This window comes from Phaethon aethereus (assembly GCF_964289735.1).
Source record: "Phaethon aethereus genome assembly, chromosome: 19".
Lineage (NCBI taxonomy): Eukaryota > Metazoa > Chordata > Aves > Phaethontiformes > Phaethontidae > Phaethon > Phaethon aethereus.
In genome coordinates, this window is record NC_138595.1 from 7,430,621 (window position 1) to 7,458,416 (window position 27,796).

Here is a 27,796-nt window from a genome sequence, read left to right on the forward strand (position 1 = left end):
GGAGGGTGCTCTGCCTTCGTCCCCAAAGTCGTTCGTCTCTGTGCGGGGGAAGCGCTGGCGGGAGCCCCGGGCGAAGCCCAGGCGCTGCCGCTGCAGCCTGGCTGCTCTTGGTTAAGGCAGAGGATCTCCGGCGGGAACATCCCGTGCCGAGGAATGGCTGGTGCTTCGGGCAGCAGAGCTGGAGCATCACGCGAGGGGCACGCCGAGGAATGGGCGCTCCGCCATGCGCTGGTGGCCTTAGGTAGCTGAGACAGGGTTCTGCCTGGTTGATCCAGGAGGTTTGGGAGCATCTCCTCCCCGGAGCTCGGGGAGCCTGAGCTGGAACCTCAGCGTGGCAGTGCCACTGCCGCCGTACGGCTCCAGGCACCACAGACCCAGGCTTTGCCAGGTTTTTCCCGGTATGAAGCCGGCACAGAGCATCCTCCTCTCTCTCCCATGAGCCAGCCTTCGCGGCATGGTGATGGGAATAGCCCCAGCCTTGCTCTGCGGGTGGGGAAACTGAGGCAAGGGGCGGGAAGGGCACTGGCAGAAGACACAGATCTCTCAGTCGCCGTCCCCATCCGCCTGTGTGCCCGCATCTCCTTTGAGGCAAATTTTGCCTCCAGGTCCTGGCGGGGTCCCCTCGCCGTCGCGGGGTGAGAGGGAAACCGGGGCAGGGACCGATCCCCAACTCTTTCTCTCCCTCCCAGGTGCTGCCGGCGGCGAGGCCGCCCGCGCCGGCATGGCTCTCTACAACAATGGGGCCGACGTGCCTTCGCCCCAGGAAGCCTCCAATGGCTTCTCGCAGCCCGGCGCCTCGGGTACGTGGCACAAGGGTGAGGAGGAGGTGCGGCTGGTGGAGCCCGGCCTGGTGAAGAAGGCTCATCGGGAAATCCTGGACCACGAGCGCAAGCGGCGGGTGGAGCTGAAGTGCATGGAGCTGCAGGAGATGATGGAGGAGCAGGGGTGAGTGGTGGGGACGTGGGGCTGGGCTGGAGATGGACCTCATGATCCTTTTGACCCCCTTGTACCTCATTCTCCCCCTTTTTCCTCCTTAGAAAAATACCTTAACGTGGCAAATGTCCCCCGTTGGAAGTAAATCCACTTTTGGGTGTATTGGAGAGCCTTGGGGCGGACTGGTGGGTTGGTTTGTGAAACTAAATGCCTCCAAGAAACACAGACCTAGGAGTGCGCCCACACCCACGTTGGAGGCTCGCTCTGGCCCCACTGCCTGGAAATCCGGGCTCCCAGCTCATCACCGTGCCGGGAAAGCAGAGGCAGGAAGGAGGCAGCCATCAGCGCTGGCTGGCCCGCGCCCCGCGTGCCTGGGGCGGGAGATGGTCCTTCTCTGTCCCTCGTGTTGGGGAGATGAGGAGAGCTGTGGCTTAGTCCCAGGTGAGGCTGTTTTGGTGCATCAGTTTGTCCTGCCTTCCTTCTCCCCCTCAGTTTTGGGGGGGAGAGGATGGAGGGATGTGCCCTGGCCGGGCACCACAAGCTGCTCCACAGCCTTTGCTCTGCCCTGGGGAAGGAAGCGAAGGGCTGGGGGATAAACCCGAGAGGCCGGAGAGCATCCCTGCCTGGGTGGGCAGGAGGGGCTGGGGGACCAGCGAGGAGACCCCCATCCCCGCCGGACCCATGGACCATGCTGCCGGCTGCCCCATAGCTCCGGCACCAGCCGAGCAGCCCGATCCCCCTGACAGCTCACTAAAACCTGATGGATGGAGCAAATTCTTTGGCACACGTGGGTAGATGGGGACTGGTATCAGCTGGGGAAAAGGAAAATGGATTGAGGGAAGGCTTCGCCAAGGCTTTCATTAAGAGCGCAAGCGTGACCTAGAATTAAATTGTCTCACACAGACTGGAATAATGATTGTGCCTAATTTGTCATTATGGAAATAAATAAGGCTGACCTGGCACCTTGGGGAGCCCAAAGCCTCCTGTCGAGTTCCCGCACCCTGCTAGGGATCTTACTACTAGTAGTATCATTACTGCAATGGCTAATAGCAATATTGCAATCGGTATTGTTGTTATTGCTATAATTGCCTTTGCTATTATTAAGGCTATTAATAACCGCGATGATGGTGGTAGACGGAAATGATAATATAATTACAGTAATAATCTTGGTCAACCTTGTTAATCCTCCGCCTGCTCTTCCCCTCGGCACAGGGCTCTCCGGGGGGCTTGCATGGGAAGCACTTTGCACCCCCGAGGTTTCCGCCTGGGCCGGGGGCTGCATCCTGGCCATGGCCTCGGGGGAGTTATTGGGAAGGGCAGGGCGCCCGGGATGAGCGGGTGTGACAGCAGAGGGGGTTTTGGGGGGATTTAAGCACTCCCTTGTTTCCGTCAACACGGATGGCTCCTCCTGCCTGCGCCGTTATTCCCTGCCTGCAGGCTGGTTTTCTTGGCCAGAAAAGAAGCGTCAGCGTTTCTTCTTTCTCTCCCAAACCTGTTCCATGTGTTAAATGCAAAAATGAAACCCCTCCGACAGGGTTATAAGCAGCGCCGGGGGATGCAGGAGGGAAGGGGCTGGCGGGGTGCTGCTGCCTCCATCACAGCATGGCTGGGTGCAGGGGGGGTTCCTCGCCTTGGCCTTGGCCCCCGCGGGTTTGCTAACGGCCCCGCTACAGTGGCCCATCTGTCACCTCCTGTTTGGCCTCGCGTCCCCCCTCCGAGAGCATCGGCCGTAATATGCCGCAGCAAACGCTCATCTTCTTGGGCGGACATCTTCCCGCTGCCGCTGGCCAGCTGACGGCCACGGGATGGCTGGGGCCGGCAGCCCCGTCCTTGCGGGATGGCCGCATTCTGCCCGGCCGGCTGCACCGCCATCGAGGGTACGGTGCAGAGCAGCATTTGGGGGTGCTGCCCTGTTTTCGGGGCCCCCCGTGCCCAGGCGGGGTGCAAGACGAGGGGAAGCAGGCGGGTGGCCTCCATGCCCAGTTCACGGCTCTCCTCCCGCGCGGGAGCCCCGGCCGGCTGGGAATTAACAGGAGCCTTTCCATGCAAATGAGCTTGTTAATATTAATTCTCCTCTCCTCGCTGTTCCCCTCCGTGGTCATCGCAGGGGCGGTGGGTGCTGCCATGTGCCCCTCTGTACCCAGGGCACCCACGGTGCTGCGAGGGGCATCACTGTCCCCAGCACGGGCGCTGCGAGGTGCCAGCCTCGGGGACCGCAGGGCTCGGCCAGGCTGTGACACCCCGTTTTCCGGACTCATTAGCGGCGACGCTGATGGGACACGATGGCAAGGATGGGCTGCAGGCAGCCCCTGTAGATGGTTTGGATGAGGACAGGGATGCCCACAGAGCCCAACCCCTGCCCTCCCAGGGTGGCAGCATGATGGTGACTCTCCCTTTGCCCTGTCCCCAAGGACGATGCCGAGAGCACCGTGGGTCCCCCCACTACATTCCTCCATTTGGATCGTTTTTGGTCAAGGGGGATGCTCAGGTGCCCTTGTGCTGCCACAGGATGTGGCACAGGACTGCCCGCCCAGGGCTGTCACTCGTCCCTCCCCAGGGACACCTCGGGGACGGCCGGAGTGCTGTGGTTTGCCGCGGCTGTTCTCAGATGCCAGGGACAAAGTGATTAGTGTCTCTCATTAATAACCCTGCAGCGGCCTGAGTCAGCGTTCGGCGTTAGCGCAGAGCTGGCTCGGCTGCCGGGGCGCTGGCGCAGCGCGGGGATGAGCGAAGGAGGCTCGTGATGGGACCGAGGTGCCAGGCGCGAACGCCGGCATCACCGGCTGCGATACTGGCACTGCGTGGTGGGGGATTGGCAGGGTCGTGCCCCAAAATCCTGGCATCCCCAGGGTTATCCTCTTCTTTTACCCCGTCCTAATGTCCCTTCCTCTGCCAAGCACTGCTGGGAGGGGCAGGCAGGAGAGAGGAGGGCATGGAGGGTGGTGGCAGGGGACCAAGCAGAGGGACCTTCTCTCCTCCAGGCCCTGATGACTGTCACCATGCCACCTCTCCTTCTGACCAGCCCCTTGGGCCACATGTCACTCCCAAAGACATGGAGGTCCTCAGCAGGTTCCTGGGGAGCCATGCTCCGGCCATGGCAGCCCTGACCATGTCTTTGCCCATCCAGGTACTCTGAAGAGGAGATCCGGCAGAAAGTGGGGACCTTTCGGCAAATGCTGATGGAGAAGGAAGGCGTGCTCACCAGGGAGGACCAGCATGGGCGCCAAATGTAAGTGAGACAGCTCCAAGTTGGCCTGTCTGTTTGTCCTACCTGTCCTTCATACCAGACAGGTGCATCCCAGACTGCCTCCAAGTATCAATGGGTGGTGGGTGGGTGGGGGAGGATGGATACAGAGAGGGTATATAAGGGTGGTTGTTTGAATGGGTGGATATAGAGCATATACAGGGAGGGAGGAATGGATGACTGAATGGTTGGTTAGGTGATTGGTTGGTTGGATGGATGGTTGTTTGGCTGGTTAGTTGGTTGGATGATTGGCTGCTTGGATGGTTGGTTGGTTGGTTGGATGGATGGATGGATGGATGGATGGATGGATGGATGGATGGATGGTTGGATGGTTGGATGGTTAGTTGATTGGATGGTTGGATGGTTGGATGGTTGGATGGATGGATGGTTGGTTGGTTGGTCAGTTGAATGGCTGAATGCTTGCTTGCTTGGTTGATTGGTTGGTGGGATGGATGGTTGGTTGGTTGGTTGGTCGGTTGGAGGCAGAGTTTACCTCTCTGAGGCAAAATCCTACCTCTGGAGAGGTTAGAGGTTATCCTGCACTGGCCTTTTGGAGACCTCAGAGTGCTGTATAGAGAGGCCAGCACTGTAAATGCTCCTGTCCCTGATGACGCAACTGAAGCACAGGAGGTCTTGATGATCAGCTCATCCCACCAGCCAGTTGGCAGAGACCAAGCCGCAGGTTTGCTGTGCCTCACCTCTGCTGGGTCCTGCCATGTTGGGTCACCTCTCCTGCTCTGCTGGGGGCTGAAATCACAGCTTCTGCCTCCAGCCAGGCAAGGGCACCAATTTCCAGTCCTTAACTCCATGATGCAGAATAGTCCTCCTGTCTCCGAGTGTGAGCTTGGGGTAACTCAGCTCAGCTGGGGATGGTTCGGCAGTTTGGCTGCTGTTCTGTATCCCTAGCAATATTAGTGTTATCAATCATAGTCATTAATAATAGTAATAATAATTTCTGTGGCAAGGGCCCCAGGCTGGATAGGCAGGGCTTGAGCCTGTTTCTCACCGGGGTAAGTGAGACCCCAAGGAGCCCCACAGAAGAAGCTTCTCCAAGGAGCTCCTGCCCCATGCTTCTGCCTCCTAATCGCTCTTCACGCTGCCTGGTCCCTGGGGGCTGCTTCTGCCCTAGGGGGGCTTGGGGCTCAGGTTAGGTGTCCAAAGCAGCCCAACTCCTGCTGGGGACGTGCCACTCTCTCCTCCTGCCCCACGCAGGACTGTCCCCAGCCTCGTGAAGGTCTGCCCTGGCTCATTGATGATTTATCTGCACGCTGCTTAATGGCCCAGGCAGCGTGGCTGGCCCGGCGTGCACCATCCATCAGCCTGGAAACCAGGTCACTCGGGACAGGAATAGATGCTGCAGGTTCACTGAATATTAATGCTTCATTAGGGTCAGGAAATCAGGGCGAGGGGGGAGGCAGGGAGGCTGCGGCGGCAGGGAGAGCCTTCCTCCCACCACTCTGCCAGCATGCCAGGCGGGGAGGGACGCGGCTCGGCTGTGCCCAGCCCGGGACGCGGCGCGCGGCCCCGGCGCAGCCCGAAGCGTCCAGGGTCCTTCTGCAGGCAGGAAAAACCAAAGCATGGGAGAAACCAACCTGCGCCGGCCACCGAGCATCAAGGCGATGTCTTAACACGTGGCCTTTGCCTGTGGGAGTGTGTCAACTCCAGGGCATCTTCCTGGCCAGGCTCGTTAGGGCTGGAGCGGTAACGAGCTCATAGGGAAGCCGAAGGTGCGTTAAGGTTACCCAAGCAGCCTAGCTGTCACCTTTGTGGGCTTGCTTTTGCAATATGAAAGGTGATCATTAAAGATTAGCCCAGGGGCTATAAATAATAGTGCTGAGCTGGAAGGAGCGGTCTCAGAGCAAAGGATTGCTCAGAGGAGAGCAAAGCTGGAGGCGCTTGGAAGAGGCTGGTAGGAGCTGGGTCCAAAGGAGGTGGCTCTTCAAGCAGCGGGGACCTGAGCTGCCCAAGTCCCTGCCGAAGGATGTCCTGGGTGCAAAAGGTCTGCGCTGATTGAAGAGGCTGGACAAGGGAGTTAAATCACAGAATCACAGAATCACTAGGTTGGAAAGGACCTTTAAGATCATCAAGTCCAACCATTAATCCAGAACCACCATGTCCCCTAAACCATGTCCTGAAGCGCCACATCCACACGTTTTTTGAACACTTCCAGGGATGGCGACTCCACCACCTCCCTGGGCAGCCTGTTCCAATGCCTGACCACCCTCTCAGTGAAGAAATTTTTCCTAATATCCAATCTAAACCTCCCCTGGCGCAACTTGAGGCCATTTCCTCTTGTCCTATCACTAGTTACTTGGGAGAAGAGACCAACACCCTCATCGCCACAACCCCCTTTCAGGTAGTTGTAGAGAGCGATAAGGTCTCCCCTCAGCCTCCTCTTCTCCAGACTAAACAACCCCAGTTCCCTCAGCCGCTCCTCATAAGACTTGTGCTCCAGACCCCTCACCAGCTTCGTTGCCCTTCTCTGGACACGCTCCAGCACCTCAACATCCTTCTTGTAGTGAGGGGCCCAAAACTGAACACAGTATTCAAGGTGCGGCCTCACCAGTGCCGAGTACAGGGGCACAATCACTTCCCTGCTCCTGCTGGCCACACTATTCCTGATACAGGCAAATAAACTTTAAATAAAGAGCCCCAGCACTTGTGGTGGCTGGGAGAGCTCTCAGCAAAACATCTCGTGGGCTGGTCCTGCTCCAGCACCTCTCCAGACTTTTACAGCTCGGTCTTTGGCTGCCAGGACTATGAGTCTGAACCAGCTGCTCTTGTTTCAAAGCAGATACAAAAGCTCAGCAGCATCTGCAAAACTCCCCAGGGGAAACTGAGGCACGGAGCAGAGCCGTGACCACCTGAGTCCCCGGCTTGCTTCCCGTGCTCCTCCAGCTCCCCACTCTGTGCGTGCGCAGCTCGGCGGTGCAGCCCATTCCCGGAGGAGTAACTACTTTATGGACAGGCTGGTGGGACTGAAAACAAACGTGAGCGTGTGCTGGGCGGGGGGGGGTGATTGAGGCAGCACAAGCCCGTCTTGAGCCGCTGATCGCAGCTAACGGGAGGGACGGCATGGAGCACTGCCCGCTCACCGAGCAGAGAGTCCGACAGGGAATTATCCCTGCTCACTCCCCTCTTCCTCTTCTCTCCCCCTTCCCATGGTTGGGTGGGTGGTTGAAAGGCCATTCCTGCCCTTGGGGCATGGCCAAGGCAGGAGCCGCTTGGAGAGGACCCAGAAAGTCATGGCTGCGGTGCAGAAGGGAGCCCAAAATCCACTTGAACGATCATCCGTGGTCAGGAGGAGGATGCCTCCCTTGTAGTTTTGGTCCAAGCCATTTTTAATTGGGTTAGACAGCCCAGGGCTTGCCTGTGGCCAGGGATGCCAACGCATGCAGCTCTCGGATCTGCCTGCTGGGGCTGGGAGCATCCCTTCGCTCCGCCGGAGGCGCTGGCAGGGCTGCCAAGGGACCGGTACCGCGGGGACTGTGCTTCTCCCCCGGCATCCCTGGCCCCACGCCTCCGCGCTGGGAAGGGCAGAGGAGCCCACGTCGGGTTTCCAAGGGCAAATGTCCCTTGGGAAGCAAGTCCCTCGGGCTGCTGTGACGCTGGGCACCCTCCAGGCACGGCCCCATCCGTTACGGTTCCCTCCAGAGCACCCGGATGGCCGTGTCCTGCTGCAGTGAGACGTCCTATGTCCCCCAAGAGCAAACGAGGGGCCCCGGGGGGGTTGATGCTGCTCCTGGGGGTGATGGCAGAGGAGGACTGGAGAGTGGAGGGCAGCAGGGAGAGGCTGGGCAGGGGACTCCGGGGTCCCTCCTGCCTGCCAAGCCCTGCCCGCAGCCCCGGTAGTCAATGACAGCCTCCTGCCGGTTTCCATGGCAGTGGGAAAAATTAAAGCTGACAAAGTCACTCAGGAGGGAGAGGAGACCCTGATGGCTCCAGGCCTGATGTCCCCCCACCACACCTCGCCTGGCCGGGGGGGACATCACCCATCACCTGCCTGAAGCTCCAGTGCCGAACCGGCAGCACGCTGGGGCGCCAGCCTCAAAGCCTGGATCATCCCGGTGCAGCTCCCGCCAGCGGGCGGATAATCCTCCAAATCCCCCGAGCCTGTCGCTCTAATCCAGCCCTGCCACCTACCTGGGCTGACCCCAGCCCCCCGCTCAGCCCCGGCACTTGGGCAGTGACAAAAGGGGCACCAAATGATTCCGAGGCTGGACCCTGCAGGTAGATGGTGGCCCAAGCCCCACGGTGTCCCTGTGCCAGCCTGACAGGGATTTCTGCAGGGACAGGAGCCCCAGCAAGACCCCGAGAAAACCCCCACCATGGGGCTTTGCTGTGTGTGGACCTCAAGTGATGTGACCAAGGTCCCCCGGGGAACCTGTGGCGGAGGGGACGTTCCCCAGCTCCTGTAGTTGCCCTGGGGCTCCCGCAGGCTTCCCCCCAGCCGCTCCGGTGTGGGATGGGGAATGGGGAGCCCCAAATTAATCCTGCACTTCCTCCTTCGGCAGCGTGATAGAGAACCACCATGGGTTGGATGGGGAGGAGTATGCGGCGGAGTACCCCGACTACGGCGAGGGCTGCCTGCTGCAGTGCGACTGCTCGGCCGAGTGCTACTGCGAGGACAGCGGCCACCGCGAGTACAGGTCCCGCTGCACGCCCAAGGGGATTTTGGGGAGTGGGTGTGCACAGGGGTCCCCATTGGGAGATGCAGACACTGGGGGCCATCCCTTCTCCCCCCAACCCTCCCTGCTTTCTCCCGCAGGCTGAAAAGACGCTCGAGCAGCTCCACCTCTCCTCCGCCCAAGAAGAAAAAGAAAAAGAAATCGGGTCACCGCCGGAGCCGGTGAGTCCCTGGCTGCCCCTGCACTGTACCCTCTCCCAGAAGGGCAGCTCTCCTCCCAGCTCACCCCTTCCCCAGACTCTGGTGGGGCAAGCCCCCCAATCTGGGGGACCGTGCATCCCCAAATGTGCACCCTCAAGAGGTGCAATGCATCTGCACGCACCGATGGTGCAACACGCACACGCGTGCGCACGCACGGCGCCGCGGGACGCGCTGCCGTCCCACCCAGTGGTGCGCACTGGTGGGACCTTGCCCCATCTGTGCTGGGAAGGAGCCGGCTGCCACAGGGCACAGCACCGGGCAGGATTTGGCTCCCTGAAGGGTCTGGCTCCGTCTACCTGCTGGTCCCCTCCCCGGTTAGCACTGGCCGCCTGCGCAGGACGCTGTCCCTAATGTCCCTTTCTTCTCTGCCTTCCCCGCGGCAGCAAAAAGAGGAAACCTGGCTCAGAGCGCAGGTGAGTGCCCGCCGGGCTGGGTGGGCTGTGGGGTCCCCGCCGGGCATGCAAGGCCACCGGGCATGGGCTGACCTCTGCCCCTTGCTGTCCCCCTCCAAAATCCCAGCAGGAATTGGCTGCCCTGTCTCCTGCTGGAGGCTGCGGAGCCCACGAGGTGGCAATGGGACACAGCGGGATTTGGGCGCTCCGGCATCAAAGGCAGCTGGACCCCTTCTGCCAAAAATCCCTTTTCTATCCCTCACCCCAAATCCCCCCAGGAAATAACTGCCATGAGATGTTCATGCATCCCGGGGGTGCTCCAGGGGAAGCAGGGTGCTGGGGGGTGGGGGTCAGGGCTCCCCTGGGCCACAGGGATGGGGCTGGGAGGTTCCTTGCTCCCCCCTCAAGGGCACACAATTTTTTTTCCACCCCCGCAGCTGCGACAGCTCTTCACCCATCCGCAAGGAGAAGAAAAAGAAGACTGGAAAGAAACACAGACGCGACAGGTAGGAGGGACACCGTGCGGGCTGGGGACAGCAGGGCTGCTTGGGGACAGCAGGGCTGCTTGGGGACAGCGGGGCTGCTTGGGGACAGCGGGGCTGGCTGGCAGTTGCCCCGGCCCTCGGGCTGGGCAGGATGGAGGCACGGACAGGGACGGATGCTGATGGCTCTTCACGGGGCCGTCACCTCCGCACGGCAGCCGTCACCTGCCCCATCCAGCAGCCCATCTCAGGGCCACCCCTGCCCCGGTCCCCGTCCCCTGGGGCTGCCCAGCCTTCGCTCCCTTGCTGGTCGGCTCAGCTTGTCTCCTTCATCTTTGCCTCCTCTTCATCCCTCAGGTCTGAGTCGGGGTCACGGAAGAAGAGAAGACACAGGTAAGAGGGACGGCTGCCAGGAGCCACCCCACTGCCGTCGGCGCTGGCTGCCAGCTTCCCCCATCGGGGACCCCTGTCCCCTGCCCTCCCGCTGTCCCCATGCCCTCCGCCCGCAGGGACAGACCCCGTGCCACCGGGCAGGGGATGGACCCGCTGGGCATGGTGGGTGTTGGTCTGCGCTGCCATCACCCACTGTCTGTCCGTCTGTCCGTCTGTCCCTCGCCTGGTGAGCGTCTCCCTCACCCCACGGCCAGACACCGCTGGGCGTCCCCCGCCCTTGGAGGTGGCACGGGGCCGCTCTGGGCACCTGCAGGATCCCACATGGCCCCGAATGTCCCCTGAGGCAGAAGGGGTGACACTGGGCAGCCGTGGCCCGGGTGAGCCCCGGCTGTGCCCTGCTCTGCGCATGCCGTCTGCCGGTACTGCTATTTTAGGGTGAAAAAAGTAAGAAACAGGCAAAGGGTGCCCGGGTGAGGTGAGCAGAGGGGTGACCATGGCCCTGAGGCCTGCGGATGCCAGGCAGAGCTGGTCCCCCTCTTCCCACTGCCACCTCCTCCCACCTGGCCTTGCTGACCGGCACGTGGCCCCCACGGTCCCCCCAAAGCCAGCCGGGCCCCCCGCCATGGTTTGAAGCTCGATGGAGCCCCGCTCCGGGCAGGACCTCCCCATCGCTCCTCCTGCAGCCTTGGTGGTTCTGGGGGGGGCTGGGGAAGCTGCCCCCGCTCCCATCTCCGCCGCTTTCGGCTCTTCCTGCAGGTCCCGAAGCCCCAAGAACAAACGGAAAGAGAAAACCAAAGAGCGCAAGAGGTGAGGGGCCGGGACGGCGAGGGGAGCAGGGCGGCGTGCCCCCCTGCGTGCCCCCCTGCGGCGGCTCAGCCTGCCCCTCGGCCCCCGGCCGCCCTCTCCGCAGGTCCCGCAGCGAGTCCCCGGCCTGGCGCTCGCACCGGCGCAGCTCCTGCAGCTCCCACAGCGCCTCGCTCTCCTCCGACCGCAGCGGCTCCAAATCCCCCGGCAGGTAGGAGCAGCCCGGGACCCCCGCTCCCACCGCCAGCACCCCCCCAGCCTCTGCTTCGGGGGGCCGGGGAGGCAGGTGGCAGAGGTGTCCCCATGATGGGGACCCTTGGCTAACGGAGGGCGAGAAGGAACGTGGCAGAGGTGTCCCCAGGATGGGGACCATTATGGGATGAAGGGAGTGAGATGGGTGGCAGAGGTGGCCCCGGGATGGGGACCCTCGGGGGGAAGGAGGGGAGCGGGGTGGTGCTGCAGGACCCCTGGGGTTTCAGTTTTGAACTAGAGAAAGCACAAAACACCAATTTTCACCACGTTTCTTGCTTGGGCGACCCACACCCCGCCATCTCAGGGGTGTGATGGCATCTCATCATCACCATCTCAGATGAGGTGGTATCTCACCTCCGGCAGCTCTGCCGGAGCCGGGCGAAGGGCGATGCTGTGCTGGGCTTGCGGTGGTGGGTACCGTGCCAGGCTCGGGGCAGGGGGGATGCCGGCGGCTGACGGTGCGGTGTCCCGCAGGCTAAGCCCCAAGCGCCGGCAGGATGGCCCCAAGGGCAGCAGCGCCCGCTCCAGCCGCAGCCCGTCCTCCCCCTCGCCACGCCGCTCGGCCTCGCCGCACCAGAACGGGCACAAGGGCAGCGCCCAGAATGGCCGCCACAGCCACGGCACCCCGCTCCCGGAGCCCTCGGATGTACGTAGGCTTTTCTTGGATCACCGTTCGCTTCCCTCCCCTCCTCCCTCTGCAGGACCCCCCCACCCTGGCTCCCCTCTCCCCTCCTTCCCCGCTCGCTCGGCTCCCCCCTCACCCAGCCGGGGCACGCGGGGGGACGCGGGTGCAGGCTGCACCCCCCCAGCGCCCACCGACCTTCTGCTGGGTGCACGTTCTCCCTGGGGGAGCCAGCCCATCACCTCGGGGCAGGTATCGGGGCAGCCAGCAGGTCACCCCCTCTCAAAGCCACAGCGCTCTGCGGCTCTCACCCCCCAGGGGCGATGGGTCACTGCCGGGCTCAGCACCTCCCTGGGAGTGGATTGAGCCCAGACAGGCGAGAAATGGGTAAAGCCGGAAAATTCTTGTTTCTCCGCCAACCCCAACTCTCCCCAGCACCAAGGTGTCAGCGCTCGGAACCCCAGCACCCAGTCTGGGGACTGGGGTTAGGTCAGGCTGGGGTCTGGAGGGGGTTTGGTGCTGGGTGCTCAGATTTTAGGAGCTCAGGGTCCCCATGGCGGGTGACATCAGGGCTGAGCGTCCCGGGCTCTGCCTCCGCGCCCTGGGGGTCCCGGCTCCTCCCGCACTGAGGGGCAAAGCCCTAACCCGGCGGGACCCGGGGGCCAGCCCCAGTTTAACCAGTGCCGGGGTGGCGAGGAGCCTGTTTCAGCTAGCGGGGGGCTGGAGGCAGGGCTGAGCAAAGGCAGCGCGCTGGGGGACCCCGCCGCGGGGGGCACGCGGGTGCCCGCCGGCCCCAGGGGCCCCCACGGACGCCTGCAGGGCGGGGGGCACCCCGGAACACAGGGCCAGGAGCCCCCCACCCCATCCTCACATCCCCTTTGCCCTCCCTGGCTCCCCAGCCCAGCACCCAGCACCCCCCAGCAGCACCCAGCACCCTGCCCGCCTCTCGGGGCACCTCTCTGCTTTCTTCTTTCCTGTGGTTTCGGCTGGGGCGCGGGGGGGTTCGGGTGCCGAGGAGCCGCCCGCCGCCCACCCAGGCGCCCGGCTCGCCCCGCTCTCCCCCTGCCCACCACCCCCAGCACCCAGCATCGCCCAGGCCGCCGAGCTCCCTCGGCTCCCCGGCACCAGCGGGACTTTTCTCCGACAACCTTCTCTCTCTTTCTCTCTCTCTCTTCTTTCTCTCTCTGGTTTCTATTTTTTTTTTTTTCTTTTTAATCCCATCTGTGTTTTTCTTTAGCCTCCCATTTGAAAAAAACCCAAACGGTAATATACACTTCCATTTCTTGCTCAGCAGAAGCAGGGACGAGGGGGAGGGAAGGGCAATGAAACGTGCTTTTTCCACCCCCCCCTTGTTTTAGTTTCCTTTCTCATGATTTCTTTTCCCTCGTGATGTACAGAAATGCAAACGATATATATCTCTCTTATTCCCCCCCGTTGTCGTCGTGTTGTTCTAGAATTTTTTGCTTTTGTGTGTGTTAATGTGGAGAAGAAAAAAAAAAAAAAAGCAGATGTGTTTTCTAAATACTTACGACCGCTGAACATTGTATTTCCATTTTCTATATTTTGAACACGGAATTTAAAAGGGAAGAGAACCGAGCAGCTCTACGCCGCAAAGGTAGCGGGCTGGCTTCGAAATTGCGGAGCGAGTTGCCCTTTGCCTCCTTGAATTGGCTACTTGCCCCATCGCCTCGGCTGACGGCCGGATCCTGCTGCCGTGGGAGCGGTTCAGCGCCGCGGCTGCAGGATGAGGCCCTTGGGTGCTGGGTTATCCCCCCCCACGCCGAGCGCCCCGCGGCCATCCTGCACCCGGGCTCCCGCACCCTGCACCCCGGCAGGGTGGGCGCTGAGCCTCCTCGGTCCCTGGCCCCCCCCCGCCTCCTCCAGACCCCCCAAAACGCCGGACTCGTCCCGCGTGCCCGGGCGAGCCGTGCCCCCCAGCACCCCCAGAGCCGCCGGGAGGACGGGGCGCCCCGGGGCGCTGCGCGGCGTTGCCTTCCCTTTTAAATACCCGCTCCCGTCTCCATCCATCCCTGCTGCCTTCCCCAGCCTTCCTCCCGGTCTCTCCTCCTCCTCCTCCTCGCCCACACGCACCCTCCGGCCCCTCTTTCTCTCCGGTTTTCTTTGGGCCAACACAACCCAACGGCCCTCGCCGTGTCCCACCTCCATCCGTCGCCTTCCCTGCATGTTGTCCGGGATTTCGCCATGTTCCATAGAGACTTTTTAAGACCGAAACGCAGCCGGCTTACAGACGCCAGCCCGCGACGCCCCGGCGGCCACGCCGCTCGGCGGGCGGCCACAGCCTTTCCGTTTAAAAAAAAAAAACAACCCAAAAATTAAAAAAGAAAAAAGAAAAAAAAAACAAAAAACCACTAACGAAACCAATTTAAAAAATAATTTAAAAAATTCTAAGCAAAGCAAACGGGATTAGCCAAGGGGTCTGGATCGCCGTACTAAAGAGTCCTTGTCTTTTTCCCATTCTGCCCTCCAAATGTGGAGATTATTGTTTTCTTTTTTTATTATCGCATTCCTGTCACTGCCAATTGCGAAGGTAGGTATTTCGTCCACCTCTGCACGTTCACTTCTGCAGATGAGCCTGTTGAAAAGCACCGTAGCTTGATTTAATGTTATTTTCTCTTTCTTTCTGACTTTCTTTCTCTTTCTTTCTCGCTCTCCTTCTCTGTCTCTCTTTCATTTTGTCTCTTTTTGGTGGCTATATATAATTTTTTTTTATTTGTATGGTTTTCCCCAGTTAGCTGCAAAGCCATGCTCTTCTCTTACGTTCTTTATTTATATTTTTTGCCCTGTCCACGTAATATTTTTTTCTTTCTTCCCCTCTTTTCTCTTCCCCGTCTCCTCGTGCCGTCGGTAGAATGCATTTCTGTGTCTTTCAGCCCTCCGACTTTGTGTTCGTTTCCATCCAGGGGCCGAGCACGGCTGCTCCGCTTGAGTCCCCCCTTAGCGGCCGGGTAACGAAGCCGAACGTAATTAGCAAGAACCAGGGGCAGCGGCCGGAGCCCGCGGGGGGGAGCGGCAGCAGATCCTGGGCACAGGGGGTTTCGGGGCGGATGGATGGGGCGAGAAATGAGAAATTTGGGGAGATGTGTGGGTTTAGCCGCTCCTCGGGCCATGACAGAAAAAAAACCCCCAACGATCCAGGGAAAATATTGGGGGGCTGCAACGGGGAAAGGTTGAAATCTTCCTCCATGGGGAGAGGCAGGTCCGGGGCACCACGGTCCCCGGGGGGCAGGGACGGCGTCCCACCCCCCCGTCCCATCCCCACAAGCCCCCAGAGTGGTTTTTTCCCTTTTGGGCCGGGGTCTTTGCCGATTTGGATTTATTTGGGATGCTTTTACCTTCGTTTCCTTCCTGTACGCCCGGGCAGGAGACCCCTCCGCCCCCTCCCCAGGGTTTGGGTGGGAAGCCCGCAGCCCGAGCCCCCGGCGTGGCCAGCCGGCGCCGAAACACCGCCCTGGGAAAGAGGGAACCCCCCTCTTCCTCTCTTCTTCTTCCTCTTCTTCTTCTTCTTCATCTCTGCTTTTATTTTTCCCTCCCTGGCTGCGGGGCTGGGCATGGGCTCAGCTGAACCCCCGCTTCCAGGGCCACTGCATCCCCTCGGAGGGGCCCGTGTCCCCCCAAGCTTGTGCCATCGCTGCCGGGCTCGCCCCTCGCTGGAGCAACTGCAACAGCAGCAAAGCGTTAAAAAAAAGCCCCCCCGAGCCCCCCCATTTTGGCTCCAGCAGGTTGGTGTGCGGCTGGAGGGGCTGGCTTCTCCGTGGGGAGCAGGAGGTGAAGGGGGCACCGGTGGGGTGCGGAGCGGCTGGTGTGACCCCCCCGCCGCGGGATGCTCGGGGACGCGGTGGTGGTCCCCAGGCTCCCATCCAGCGCCTCGCCCGCCTCTCTTTTGGGGGAGAAAAGCGGCTTTTAGGAGGTGCCGGGGCAGGCGGAGACAACCTCGTCCTCGGGGATTAACTGACTGGGCGCGTTTGGGGCGAGGGGCTGGTGGAGAATTGGGGTCACCGGCCCCCAGCTTACCCCCGGGCGCAGTGACACCAGCCCCAGCACCACCCCAATCCCCCCGAACCCTGTTAGATCCCCTCAGCCGGGCTCAGCGCCGCCCCGCGCAGGATTTACCCCTCCAGGGATGCTCAGGGACCCGACACCGGGCTGCAGCCTGGGCTGGGAGACCCCCCGAGCCCCCCGAGCCCGGGTTTGCCGGCTCGGTCGTGGCCAGCGGTGCAGGAGCCGTTTCCACCCGTCTTTTTGGTCCAGTGGTGTTTGCAGAGATGGGGAAAACCCCCCAGGCAGCAGCTGCGGCTCGGAGGAGCTCAGATATTTGGGAGCCGCTGCGCGCCGGACCCCGGGGGCCGGGCAAACCCCCCCCCAGCTCTCGGTGAGAGCCCGGCACGGGGTCTCGGCCGCGGCGGTGGCTCAGGGTTCCCCCCGCCATGGCAGAAGCGAGTTGGTTTGTTTTATTTCTCCTCTCTCTGGCTCTGTCTCTGTCTCTCCTCCTCTCGCTCTTTCTTTCTCTTGCATTTTTGTGAATCTAATGATGCACTTATATTGCCCCGCTTTTCCCTTCTCTTCATACCTTACCTACTAAAGGAGGAAATGCCACTTTTTTGGTAAGTGGATGTTAACCAAGAGGGACTTAAAAAAAAAAAAAAAAAAAAGCATATAATGGAAAAAAAAAAAGGAAGCAGAAAGCAAAGTCTGTGTTGAGTGCTGATGAGGACTTAGCAGTTCCCTGCAGAGTCACAGCTAAGAGCTCAATGCGTGTCCCAGGAAGAGCTCAGAGACATTCGTTTATCTCAGTAACGAGGACATTTGTGAAGTTTTGCTTTGTTTTGGTTTTGTTTTGTTGTTTGTTTTGTTTGTTTTGTTGTTTTTTTTTTTTTTTTTTTTTTTGGATGGTTTTTTCCTTCTTTCTTTTTTGGTTTCTTTTTGCCTTCTCGCCCCTGGCCCCCCGCCTCCCTGCCTTGCCCTCCGTTGTCGCTCTGTGCCGTCCTCCTCGTTCCTTGATTTGTTTTAAGCCGAAAGCTATATTATCTATAAACCCGACACACACCTCCACATCTCTCTCTATACGTGCATGCCTCTGTGTGAGCGGACCCCCCGTCACCTCCAGCCCTCTTTGGTTCGACCCCTTCCCCTCGGCTCAATCTGATTTACTCTCCCCCGTCTCCCCACCTCCCCTTCTCTCACTTTTCTTTTTCCCCCCGTTTTTCTCCCTTCTTTTGGGTTTTACCCCCTTTTCCCATCCCCTTTCTTGGTCGGGGCGGGCGGGCGCCGGGGTTTGCTCTATCCCCGCTCCAGGTGTTTTCGGGGGGGGGGTGTTTCTTTCCCTTCGAGCTCCCCCTCCCCGATGACTTGGGGGGTTCTTGGATTTTTTTTTTTTCTCCCATTCCCCACGCCTTCCTTTGTTTGGTTTTTTTTTTTTTATTATTTATTTTATTTTATTTTAATTATTTTTTTTGGCGTTTTGCATGCGGAGGTTTGCATGACCCACGTTGTTGAGGGCGAGAGGAAGGTGCAGGGTAGCGTCTGTGTAGCCTGCCTTATGCGATGTGCGTTGACGTTGTGAACCGCGCCCCCGGCCCGGTGCCCCCCGTTAAAATCCCCTTTCTCCTTCTTTCTTCTCTTCTTCCCAACCCCTCCGCCTTTCCCCCTTCTCTCTCTCTCTCTCCCCCCTTGCCAGAGGCCGGCCTCGGCGTCCCCCTCTCCACGGGCTCATGGCAGGACGGAGCCTCCGTCCCCCCGCGTCCGGGGGGGCCGACACGGTGCCCGCAGCCCCCGGTCGCCCACGCCGGAGCGGGCCAAGCACGGCCACCGGCACCGCTCCCGCAGCGCCTCGCCGCCGCCCCGCCACCGCGGCCAGAGCAAGGGGCGGCCCCCGGCCCCCCGGGAGCCCCCGCCGCCGCCGCTCAGCCCCGCCGGCTACAGCAGCGACTCGGAGGGCTCGGTGGGCTCCCACCACCCACCGCTCGGCCCCGACAGGAACCACGGCGCCCACGCCAAGAAGTAAGGGGGTCCCCGGGGTGGGGTCATGCTGTCCCCACCGGGACGTGGGAGATGGCCAAGTCCGGCCTCTGATATTTGGGGTGCAGCCCCACGTGGGTACCCTGGGTCCATCCAGGCAACACTCCAGGGACCCAGCTGCGGACCAGGGTGGGGCTGGGATGCTCGAGGGAGGGGGACGGGAATGGGAACGGGATGTAGGTGGGGATGGGGATGGGATGGGATGGGATGGGATGGGATGGGATGGGATGGGATGGGGATGGGGATGGGGATGGGATGGGATGGGATGGGGTGGGCTGGGATGGGGATGGGGATGGGATGGGATGGGGTGGGCTGGGATGGGATGTAGGTGGAGATGGGGATGGGATGGGATGTAGGTGGGGATGGGTATGGAGATGTGATGGGATGGGGAAGAGCCAAGGCGGGCCGGTGATAGGGTGATCCCCACGAGGGGTTATCCCGGCATGAAGGGCAGTGCCTGGATGGCTGCGTGGAATTACGGCACCCCGCAAAGAGCAGGGTCCTGAGCGGGCAAGCACCCCGTGCTTTGTAATCAGGGATGCAGCCCAGCTGAAAATCGGGGCCATGTAGGTGCAGCAGCTGCTCCCCCACGGGAACCCGGGGTCCCCGGCTCCCGCGGTGACACCCCACCAGCTGCGGCAGGCGGGATGCGAGGAGGTTCTGGGCTCTGCCTTCGCAGGGTGAAGGAGAGGCACCACCGGGGCCGGCCCAACAGCAGCTCGGAGTCGCCGGCCAAGCACTCCCGGCACACCTCGGAGCGGAGGAAGAGCCCGTCGCCCAGCCCCGGCCAGCGCAGCAGCTCCTGGAGCTCCAGCGGTTCCCTCTCCAAGTCCCGCTCCCGTTCCCGGGAGAAGAGAGCGGGTCGCAGCCGCTCCCGCTCGCCTTCGCTGAAAAAACCCGCCAGCAGGTCAGCTCCCGGGGGGCTTCGTCGCGGGGCGTGCAGGCACCGGCAACGGCCTCAGAAGCCATCCGCCCGCTCGGGGTGGTCCCGGCTCCCCCGGGGCTCGGGGAGGGGGTTACAGGTCGCCGCTGTCCCTGGTGGCACTGGAAGCGCCGGCCGTGGGTGGGGGTGTCACCCCCGTGGGGAGCTGCTGTGCGCGGGCTGTCCCTGCATCCCACCCGGGACCCCAGCACGCACCCCTGATGCTCCCCCTCTTCCTCGTGGTGTAGAGAGAAGGACAACGAGCCCCGAACACGCCACGGTGACCCCGATCCCGCCCGCGCCCGGCGCCGCTCCAGGAGCTACTCCCCCATCAGGAAGAGGAGACGCGACTCCCCCAGCTTCATGGAGCCCAGGAGGATCACGAGGTGGGTGCCGGCGCGCGGAGGAGCCTCCGCTGCGGACGCTGGCACGGCCCAGGGCCGAGCTCTGCGGTCAGGCAGCCCCGAAGGATGCACGGGTGGGCGGGGGGGTGCACGGACAAACGGACGAGCGGCTCTGCGGATGGGTAGATAACCCCGAGGACAAATCAGCTGGCCCAGACAGACAGACGACCAGACTGCTTCCAACATCACAGCCTTCTCATCTCTTCCCGTTTCGAGGCATGAAAATAGGAATTCCTTTTAACCCCTGCGTGCATATTCCAGCGAGACGCGTGGCCGCGAGCGCGTCTCTGCCCTGCCCTCCAAAAGCCGGTTTCTCCTCCTTGAGCTTCTATCGACGCAGGATCGGGGGCTGTAAGACAGGCAATATTCAGTGCCAGACGAAACACTGTGCATATACAGCACCGCGTGAGCCTGCGGCGCTGCCGGCGGTACCGCTGGCGAGCCGAGGTTACCTCGTTCCTGACCTGTTTGTCTCCCCGCTATCAGCTGGGAGAGGGGGCCCTGGACTTCCAGAAATCAGCCCCGGCTCGCTGCGGGAGGGTCTTTATTTCAAGCCAGCTGGACTGAAGTTGTAAGGAGGAAGGACAGGAGAGATACTGCTCACACGGGGGGTTAGAGCTCCCTGCAGCCCTCCCCGACGGACCCCCCCCAGAGAACACGGGCTTGGAAAGCTGCTCCCAGCCCAGAGGAAGGTTTTCCAGCCCGGGCACGTCCCTGAGCTGGGTTTTGCCAGGATGTTTTCCAGCCCGGGCACGTCCCTGAGCTGGGTTTTGCCAGGAAGGTGGCATGGCATGGCACGGCACGGCTGGAGGATGCAGCCTGCGGTCCCTGCGGGGACCGTCCCCCCGTGGCTGTCACCCAGCCCTGGGGTGGGTGGGGATGGCAGACCCAGCTCTGCCAGAGGGTCAGGGGGAGCAGAGCCGTTTCTGCAAGGTTTGAGGCTCGCTGGACGCTGCGGGGAGGGGGCAGCTGGGGAAACACGTCCAGGCCCCCCTCGCCTGCCCCAGGCAAGCCCCGTAGCCCAGCCAGAAGCCCCAACGCCTTTCCTTGCCCTCCTGCCCTGTCCCCGGCCCCCGTCGCCCCCCACCGCCCCGGGGTCCATCACCGTGTGGTCCTGCCTCAGTGATGCCAACTTCTCCTTTTCCATTTCATCCCAAGGTCCCTCTCGGAGAGCATCGCCGCCAGCCTGGCTCCCAGGGTAACCTCCCCCCTTCCTCCTCCTCCTCTTCCTCCTCCTCTTCCTCCTGGACCCCGCTGTGTCTCCCCACGCCCGAGGATGCCCTCGGCACCCAGCTGCCCTGGGCCGTGTCTCTCTTCGGTCCCGCTAACACGGGGCCGAGAGAAGGGGCGAGGTGCCAGCTCCTGCGCCGGCTCCAGACGTCGCTGCCCCCCGTGTCCCCGTCCCCTCTGCCCCGTGCTCCCCACATCCCTCCTCATCCTCAGGCGCCGGCGGGCTGCAGCTCGCCTCCCTCTAATCCCAAACGTCTCTTTTTCAGCAGCTTTCAATCTTTGGTGTCTGGGAAACACAAAAGCCACATTAACCTGCTCACTTTCTGCCCTCGCCGCTGCCTAATCCAGGACTAACACCCCGGGGGGGCTGGGGAGGAGGAAGGGGATGGACGGGGCGGGGGGGGGGGGGGGGGGGGGGCGGGGTGATGCCGGGCGCGCATCCTGACACCCTATGGCCGGTCTGAGCCCGGCCGCCCTGTGGGGATGCTCGGCCGTGCCGGGGAGCCGGTGCCGGACCCCCTCCCCGAGCTGCCGCCAGGGACCTGACTCAGTTTCCCTTTTCCGTTCGCAGCGCTCGCAAGCGTCCCATCCCCTACTACCGCCCCAGCCCCTCGTCCTCCAGCTCGCTGAGCACCTACTCCTACAGCCGCAGCCGCAGCCGCAGCTACGACAGCTACAGCACCAGCCGCAGCCGCAGCCGGACTCGCAGCCCCCCCAGCCGCTCCCGCAGCCCCAGCCGCAGCCCCAGCTACAACAGCCGCAGCAGCTCGGAGAGTGCCGGCTTCTGAGCCCCCCGGCACCCGGCCGCAGCCCCCCACCATCCCGGCCGTGCCCCCGCTCCCCAATGCCATCTGCACCCGCGGGGGGATAGGGACCACCGGGGAGGTGGAAAAGAGCCGGGGGTTGCTGAGGATGGCGAGTGGGGGCTGAAATTCAAATGGGTCCGTGCGTTGCCCTGGGAGGGGGTGATGCCCCCCCCCGGGGTGTTTTGGGGGTCGGGATGGGGTGGGGGGGATATCTTTTTATTTCTGCAAAGCGCCGGGGTGGGGTGGGACGGGGTGGGCGAGCACAGAGCGAGGGAACAAATTGCTCAGCAGAGACCTTGGGGTGAGCGGGGCGGGGTGGTGGCTGGGCACCCCCCGGAAGTCCCCCAGGCTTCTTTGGGTTGGTTTGACTTTTCTAGCACAAGCATATCCTTGGCGGGGGGACGGCAGGAGGGGGCTTCTCCAGCCCAGGCTCGGCTGGAGGGCGCGATGCCAGCCAGAGGCGAGCCCTGGGCTTTCCTCCGGCAGAGGAGTCACTGTGTCCCCATGGTGTCACAGGGCACAGGAGCCACCGCAAACCATTTTGGGGTCCCCCCAGCTCCAAGCACACGCTGAGCCACGGATGAACAAAACCCGGCATCCAACAGCACCCCACAAGTCTCCTCCTGAGGGGGGATGGCCGGGGGGGCCACCCCTGTGGGTTAACACTGCTCATCCCGGCCCTGGCACCCATCCATCTCACCCAGTTTTGGGGGAGACTGAGCCGTCACCCCCAGGAGGAGGGAGTCGCGGGGCTGGTGGGTCCCACTGCACCCCGGGGCCGCATCCAGCCATCCTCCGGCTTCGGTGTGTCATCCCCCTCCTTTGGGCTCGCAGCCCCTGGCCACCTGCTCTGGGGCCAAGCAGCGGCTTTTAAACTTAATGACAGAAAGAGAGAGGCAGGAGGGTCCCGGGCTTTGCCAGCAGCCTCGCTTTCGCAGGACTTTGCTGATTTTCCAAAAAAAAAAGCCCCCCCGGGCACCGAGGACAGTCCCGGCCCCCCGGGGCTGTTGGTGTTTAATCCGTGCGGACCCCACGTTTTCCGGCCGGCTGGAGCAGGATGATGGGGATGAGCCTCCCTGGGTGGGAGAGCAGCTGCCCGGATTAACCCACTGCCCCCGGGTGAAAAGCCGGGCTTTGGCAGTCCCGCTTGACACTGGTTTCCAGCCAGCCAGGACTGGGGGGGGGTCCCCTGGGACTCCGGCTCGGCCAGCAGTGCGTCAGCCTCATTAGCCAGCAGCCTGATGAACCGGAGGTCCCGGGAGGGCAGAGAAGCGAGTGGAGGGGCACGCCAGGGTCGTCTCCCAAAGCTGGCATGTCGAGGAACCAGGCTCAGCCACAAGCTGAGGATTCATCCGCCCTTGGAGAACCTTCTCCAGGAGCCGGGCCGGGTGCCAGCCCCTGGGTGTCCCACCCAGCCCCTGCTCCGCTGGCGAAGCTGCCGGTCGCCCGCTGCGGTGCCCAGACGAGCGGCGCGGTTAGACGTGGGGTGGACAGGTAAGGAGGGGACACGGTCATGGCTCTCCACGGCTCAGCTTGTCTCCACGTGCCGGCCCCGGGCAGGGCGGCAGCTCCGGATGTGTCCGTGGCAGGAGGAGCAGACGAAGGGTCCTGCTCCCCACCAGGCCTGGGGAGATGAAGGGCATGAGTGCCCCCAGCATCCCTACGAACCCCTGAGCCACGCGCTCCGAAAACCCGCAGCCCCTGCCCCCCCACATTGCCCCACGGGGAAGCTCAGACTGGCCGCAGGAGCCCCAAACCCTGCTGGGAGAGGGGGGGCTGTCCCTGAAAACATCTGAATTCAAGCCACCGGCGAGGGGTTATTTTGCCAGTGGCCACAGCCCCAGCCCTGCAACCCCCGGGGCCGCGGCTCCCGAAAGCCCGAGACTCGACTGCAGCGCCGGCGCAGACAAGCCAGCACATCAGGGAAAATGTCCAGTCTTCCTCTTTTACAGTCTCTGTCTCCTGCCGCGGAGGGAGCTAACTGGAACAAATACTCTGTAGAAATACTTCAGTATTTTCCTCTCGCGCGTGCGCTCTCTCTTTTTTCTGGTTGTGAGTACAGCTGTAGATTCAGTGAGCTGGTTCAATTATAATAAAATATACAGTATATATTGTAAATGACTCTGCCGGGCACGGAGCGGTTTCTTCACGGGGGGCAGCACGGGGGGGTTAACCTCTCGTCCACACCCCCCGGACCCAGCCTGGTCTCCTCCTGCCGCCGTCTCCAGCCCCCCATGGCTCGCTCTTCCCCCTGCATAGGCCTCCAGCCCGCGCGGAGCAGCACTGGGTGCCAGTTCTGTCTGAGCCCCCAGAGACCCTGCTGTGGGCGGGGGGGGCTCTGGGGGGGGCCCGCTGCTGGGGCAGAGGTTCCTCTCCTCGCACCCTTCCCATCTCCCTGCAGCCCTCCCCACATTCCTCCCGCTCGCCTGCATCTCTCCCATCCCTCCCTGCATCCCTCCCTCCATCCCTGCATCCCCTCCCACCCCTCCCTGCATCCCTCCCATTGCCCTGCATCCCTCCCTGCATCCCTTCCATCCCTCCCTGCATCCCTCCCTCCATCCCTGCATCCCTCCCACCCCTCCCTGCATCCCTCCTATTGCCCTGCATCCCTCCCTGCATCCCTTCCATCCCTCCCTGCATCCCTCCCTCCATCCCTGCATCCCTCCCATCCCTCCCTGCATCCCTCCCTCCATCCCTGCATCCCTCCCACCCCTCCCTGCATCCCTCCCTGTATCCCTCCCATCCCTCCCTGCATCCCTCCCATCCCTCCCTGCATCCCTCCCATTTCCCTGCAGCCCTCCCTGCATCCCTGCCAGCATCCCTGCCAGCATCCCTCCCATCCCTGCATCCTTCCCATCCCTCCCATTTCCCTGCAGCCCTCCCACCCCCTCTCCTCTGCAGTCCCTGCAGCGCCCCAGACCCCTCTCCTCCCCCAGGCTCCCCTCCAGCCTGCATCAGCCCCGCGGGATCGGCCCCCCACCTCCAGCCCCACAGGGCCCAGCTGCCTTCGGCCCTTTCCCCCACGCCATTCCACAGGCAGCGTTGGGCTCTGCCCCAGACAAAGGGGTTTGGCAGGGGCTGGGGGCTTCTGGCACCCACTGCAGCCACGGGTCGGGGGAGACGCCCGAGTCCCCTGCTGCAGCACCCTTACTGTGTCCCTATAGGCGCCCTGTGCCCTATGGGGAGGGCTCCCCGGGGCCGCACATCCCTGCCCTGAGTGTGTCAGGTCTCAGCTACCACCCATCCCCTGGTGCTGGCCACACGCTCCTTCAGAGCAAAGCAGCCGGAGCTCAGCCCCGGGAGGCACGTCCCACCGCAGCGCCTCTGGCCCCCCCGGGCCGGCGGTCCCACCGCACAGGGCTGGGAGGCGGGGGGGCGGGCAGAGGTGCCCGTGTCCCCCGGGCTGCCGGGCCCGCTGGGCTGGGGAAACTGCCCCGGGACGGGCCCTGGCGTCCGGCCCCAGCGTCCCGGGCGCCGGGCGGGCGTCGCTGGAGGGACGTGTTTGGACGTGTGGGTGAAGGACCAAGGGCAGCAGCTGCCCCCCTGCCCCACGGGGTGCTGCCCCCTCCAGCCCCCCGGCCCATCAGCTCCACCAGCGCCACTGGCCCCCATCAGCACCTGTAAGCCTCCCGGCCCCTACTGGTCCCACTGGCCCCCAGTAAGACCCATTGGCCCCTACTGGCCTCATTGCCCCCCGTGAGCCCCACCGGCCCCGTGGACCCCCAGGGGCTGGAGCAGCCTCACCCCAACTTGGTGCTGGGGGTTCCCCACGGTGAGGACGAGCCCCGGGGCCGCGGGGGTGCCGGGGGGTGCCGGGGGGCTCCAGAAGCTTCTGGCTGGCGGGTGACGCAGTGGCGCGGGGCCGCGCGCGGGCTCCTCCACTGACTCATCCCCCCAGGCGCTGGCCCAGCCCCAGCCCCCTCCCCACGCCGCCGTGGGGCCGCTTTACGGGCAAGGAGCGCGGGCGGGCGGGGGCGAGGCCGGGCGCAGCTCCAAGGGCCATCCATCACTCCCAACCAGCCGAAGCTCCCGCGGCGGGCGGCAGATGGACATTTCCCTGGCGTGGGGGGACCCGGCGGGCTGCCAGCCCCCTCCCCGCGCCGTCCACCCACTGCGGCTGCGTGCGGCCGCCCCGGCCCCGGGAAAGTTTCTCGTCCCTTCCCCGGGCCCTGCCGCAATTTCCATTAATAGCCAGCTGAGCCGCCCGGCTAAAAATAACCACCGGCCCTCTTCATAAGTCGCTGCCGGCCGCCCCCCCCGGCAGCCCCCGCACCATGGCCGAGCGCCGCGTCCCCTTCACCTTCCTGCGCAGCCCCAGCTGGGAGCCCTTCCGCGACTGGTACCACGGCAGCCGCCTCTTCGACCAGTCCTTCGGGATGCCCCACATCCCCGAGGACTGGTACAAGTGGCCGAGCGGCAGCGCCTGGCCGGGGTATTTCCGTCTGCTGCCCCGGGAGAGCGCGCTGGTGCCGGCGCCCGGCTCGCCCTACGGGCCGGCGCTGAGCCGCCAGCTCAGCAGCGGCATCTCCGAGATCCGCCAGACCGCCGACAGCTGGAAGGTCACCTTGGACGTCAACCACTTCGCGCCCGAGGAACTGGTGGTCAAGACCAAGGATAATATCGTGGAGATCACCGGTGGGTGCTGGGGATGGGGGTCTGGGGGGTCGTAGCCTCCCCCCCGCCCCGGGGGCTGGGCTGGGGGCGGAAAGGCAAAGCAGAGCGGAGCGAGCGACGGGAGGGAAAAGCAAAAGGAGGAGATGGAGGGGACGGGAGGGGAGGAGAGGGGAGGGGAGCGGAAAAAGGGAAGGGGAAAATCAGGGCAAAGAGGAAGGCCCGGCGCTACAAGCCCCGTCTTGGCGCGCGCTCACGCTGCCGGCATTGCACAGCGTGCAGGGACCCCGCAGCCCCCATGTCTTGACCCCTCGGTGGGGGGGCACCCCCCGGCTGTGAGGCACGGAGGGGGCCCGGGGGGGGGTGAGAGCGGGGTGTCACGAGCCCCCGCGGCCCCCCGTGCCGCCCCGCAGACCCTGCGCAGCCCAGCCCGGACGCCGTGGCACGAGGCCAGCAGCGTGCTGCGTGCCCGGCGAGGGGGGTCCGCAGCGGGTGGGGGCGATTCCCCAGCCGGCAGCATTCGGGGGTGCCGCCCCAGGGGGAGGCGGGGGCTCAGCCTCCAGCCCCGCCGGGCTGGGGAGCCAAGATATTAGGGCTGTGGGGCCAGACGGCCGCGGTTGGGTCCCCTTGGCCACCGCCAGCTTCTGGCACCGCACTTTGCTCCCCTTGAACTTGGGGGATGCTCCCGGAGGGGTCCCGCTGCCCCCGGCCCCCCCCCCCCCCCCCCCCAGGCCCTCCAGGCCAATATTAAGGCAAAGAAAACCAGGAGAGGCAGGATCAGCCCCTCCTCGGCGTGGGATGATGCCGGGGTCTGCTGGGCCAGGGCACAGAGACCTCCCCAGCCCCCCACCTGCCCAGCCGGCCCCTCCAGCCAGCCCGGGGTTTGGTTTTGTTCCCTCCAGGCAAACACGAGGAGAAGCAGGATGAACACGGCTTCATCTCCAGGTGCTTCACCCGAAAATACACGTAAGTACCAAGGGAAGAGGGGAGATGGGCTCCTGGCAGCCCCTTTGATGTGTTTGGGGACCTCTGCCCACCCACCCATCCCCTCCAGTGCCCACTGGCCAAACTGGGGATGCCACTCGCCCAAACTGGGAGTGGGGGGAGGCAGCAATTTGGGCCTGAGCATCTGTCACGGGTCACAGCATCGCACCCACTGGGGTGCAGGGTGGGGCGGTGGGTGCCGCAACCCTCACACACACACCCTCCCCTCTTCCCCCCTCAGCCTCCCCCCCGGCGTCGAAGCCACGGCCGTGCGGTCCTCGCTGTCCCCCGACGGCATGCTCACGGTGGAGGCCCCCCTGCCCAAGCCGGCCATCCAGTCTGCCGAAATCACCATCCCCGTTACCGTCGAGAGCCAAGCCAAGGAACCGGCCAAGAAGTAGGGGCCAGTGAGGAAGAGGAGGAGGAGGAGAAGCCGCACCGTCCCCCCGCGCGAGGTGCATCCTCACACCCGCCCCCGCTCACAGCCCCCTTTTTATTGTCTATTTTGTACTCGCCCGGACACCGAGTGCCTTGAATAAATGTGAAGGAACCGATGGAATCAGCCGGAATAAAAAGCGCTGAAAGAAACCTGTCCCCGTGCCCTGTGTCTGCCCCTCGGGACCCTCCAGGCACCAGCTCCCTGCTCCGGCAGGGCTGGACCAGAGCAGCGGGATGGGGCTGCCTGGGGCTGGCGTGGCCAGCGGGACGGCCACCGAGCCCTGCTCAGCGGCCTGGGGGCAGCATCCTGGGGGCAGCATCCTGGGTCTTCACATCCCGAGTCTCCCTGTCCTGG

At 63.4% G+C, this 27,796-nt stretch overlaps 2 protein-coding genes across 2 annotated transcripts; both read left to right on the forward strand.

The window, feature by feature from the left end:
• The first annotated feature begins 696 nt into the window (after positions 1-696).
• On the forward strand, positions 697-21,421 carry SRRM3 (serine/arginine repetitive matrix 3). The gene is made up of 14 exons (XM_082008611.1): positions 697-945; positions 4,061-4,162; positions 8,692-8,826; positions 8,946-9,026; positions 9,449-9,478; positions 9,895-9,963; positions 10,297-10,332; positions 11,089-11,139; positions 11,243-11,347; positions 11,863-12,034; positions 17,706-18,028; positions 18,726-18,953; positions 19,217-19,354; positions 21,174-21,421. The coding sequence occupies exons 1-14, from the start codon at positions 722-724 to the stop codon at positions 21,388-21,390; spliced, it is 1,911 nt and encodes a 636-aa protein (XP_081864737.1). The 5' UTR covers positions 697-721; the 3' UTR covers positions 21,391-21,421.
• Positions 21,422-25,555: 4,134 nt separating this feature from the next.
• Positions 25,556-27,404, forward strand: HSPB1 (heat shock protein family B (small) member 1; the record flags this gene model as incomplete). Its single annotated transcript, XM_082008693.1, has 3 exons — positions 25,556-26,043; positions 26,922-26,985; positions 27,245-27,404. Exons 1-3 carry the CDS (start codon positions 25,683-25,685, stop codon positions 27,402-27,404), a joined length of 585 nt encoding a protein of 194 aa, XP_081864819.1. The 5' UTR covers positions 25,556-25,682.
• Positions 27,405-27,796: the final 392 nt, after the last annotated feature.

What these genes read in the sequence shown, in the direction of transcription:
- SRRM3 (XM_082008611.1), top strand. Translation starts at nt 722, where the DNA reads ATGGCTCTCTACAACAATGGGGCCGACGTGCCTTCGCCCCAGGAAGCC. An exon ending in AGCGGCCACCGCGAGTACAG is followed by an intron (nt 8,827 to 8,945) that starts GTCCCGCTGCAC and finishes TTTCTCCCGCAG; the next exon opens with GCTGAAAAGACGCTCGAGCA. An exon ending in GAGCCCAGGAGGATCACGAG is followed by an intron (nt 19,355 to 21,173) that starts GTGGGTGCCGGC and finishes TTCCGTTCGCAG; the next exon opens with CGCTCGCAAGCGTCCCATCC.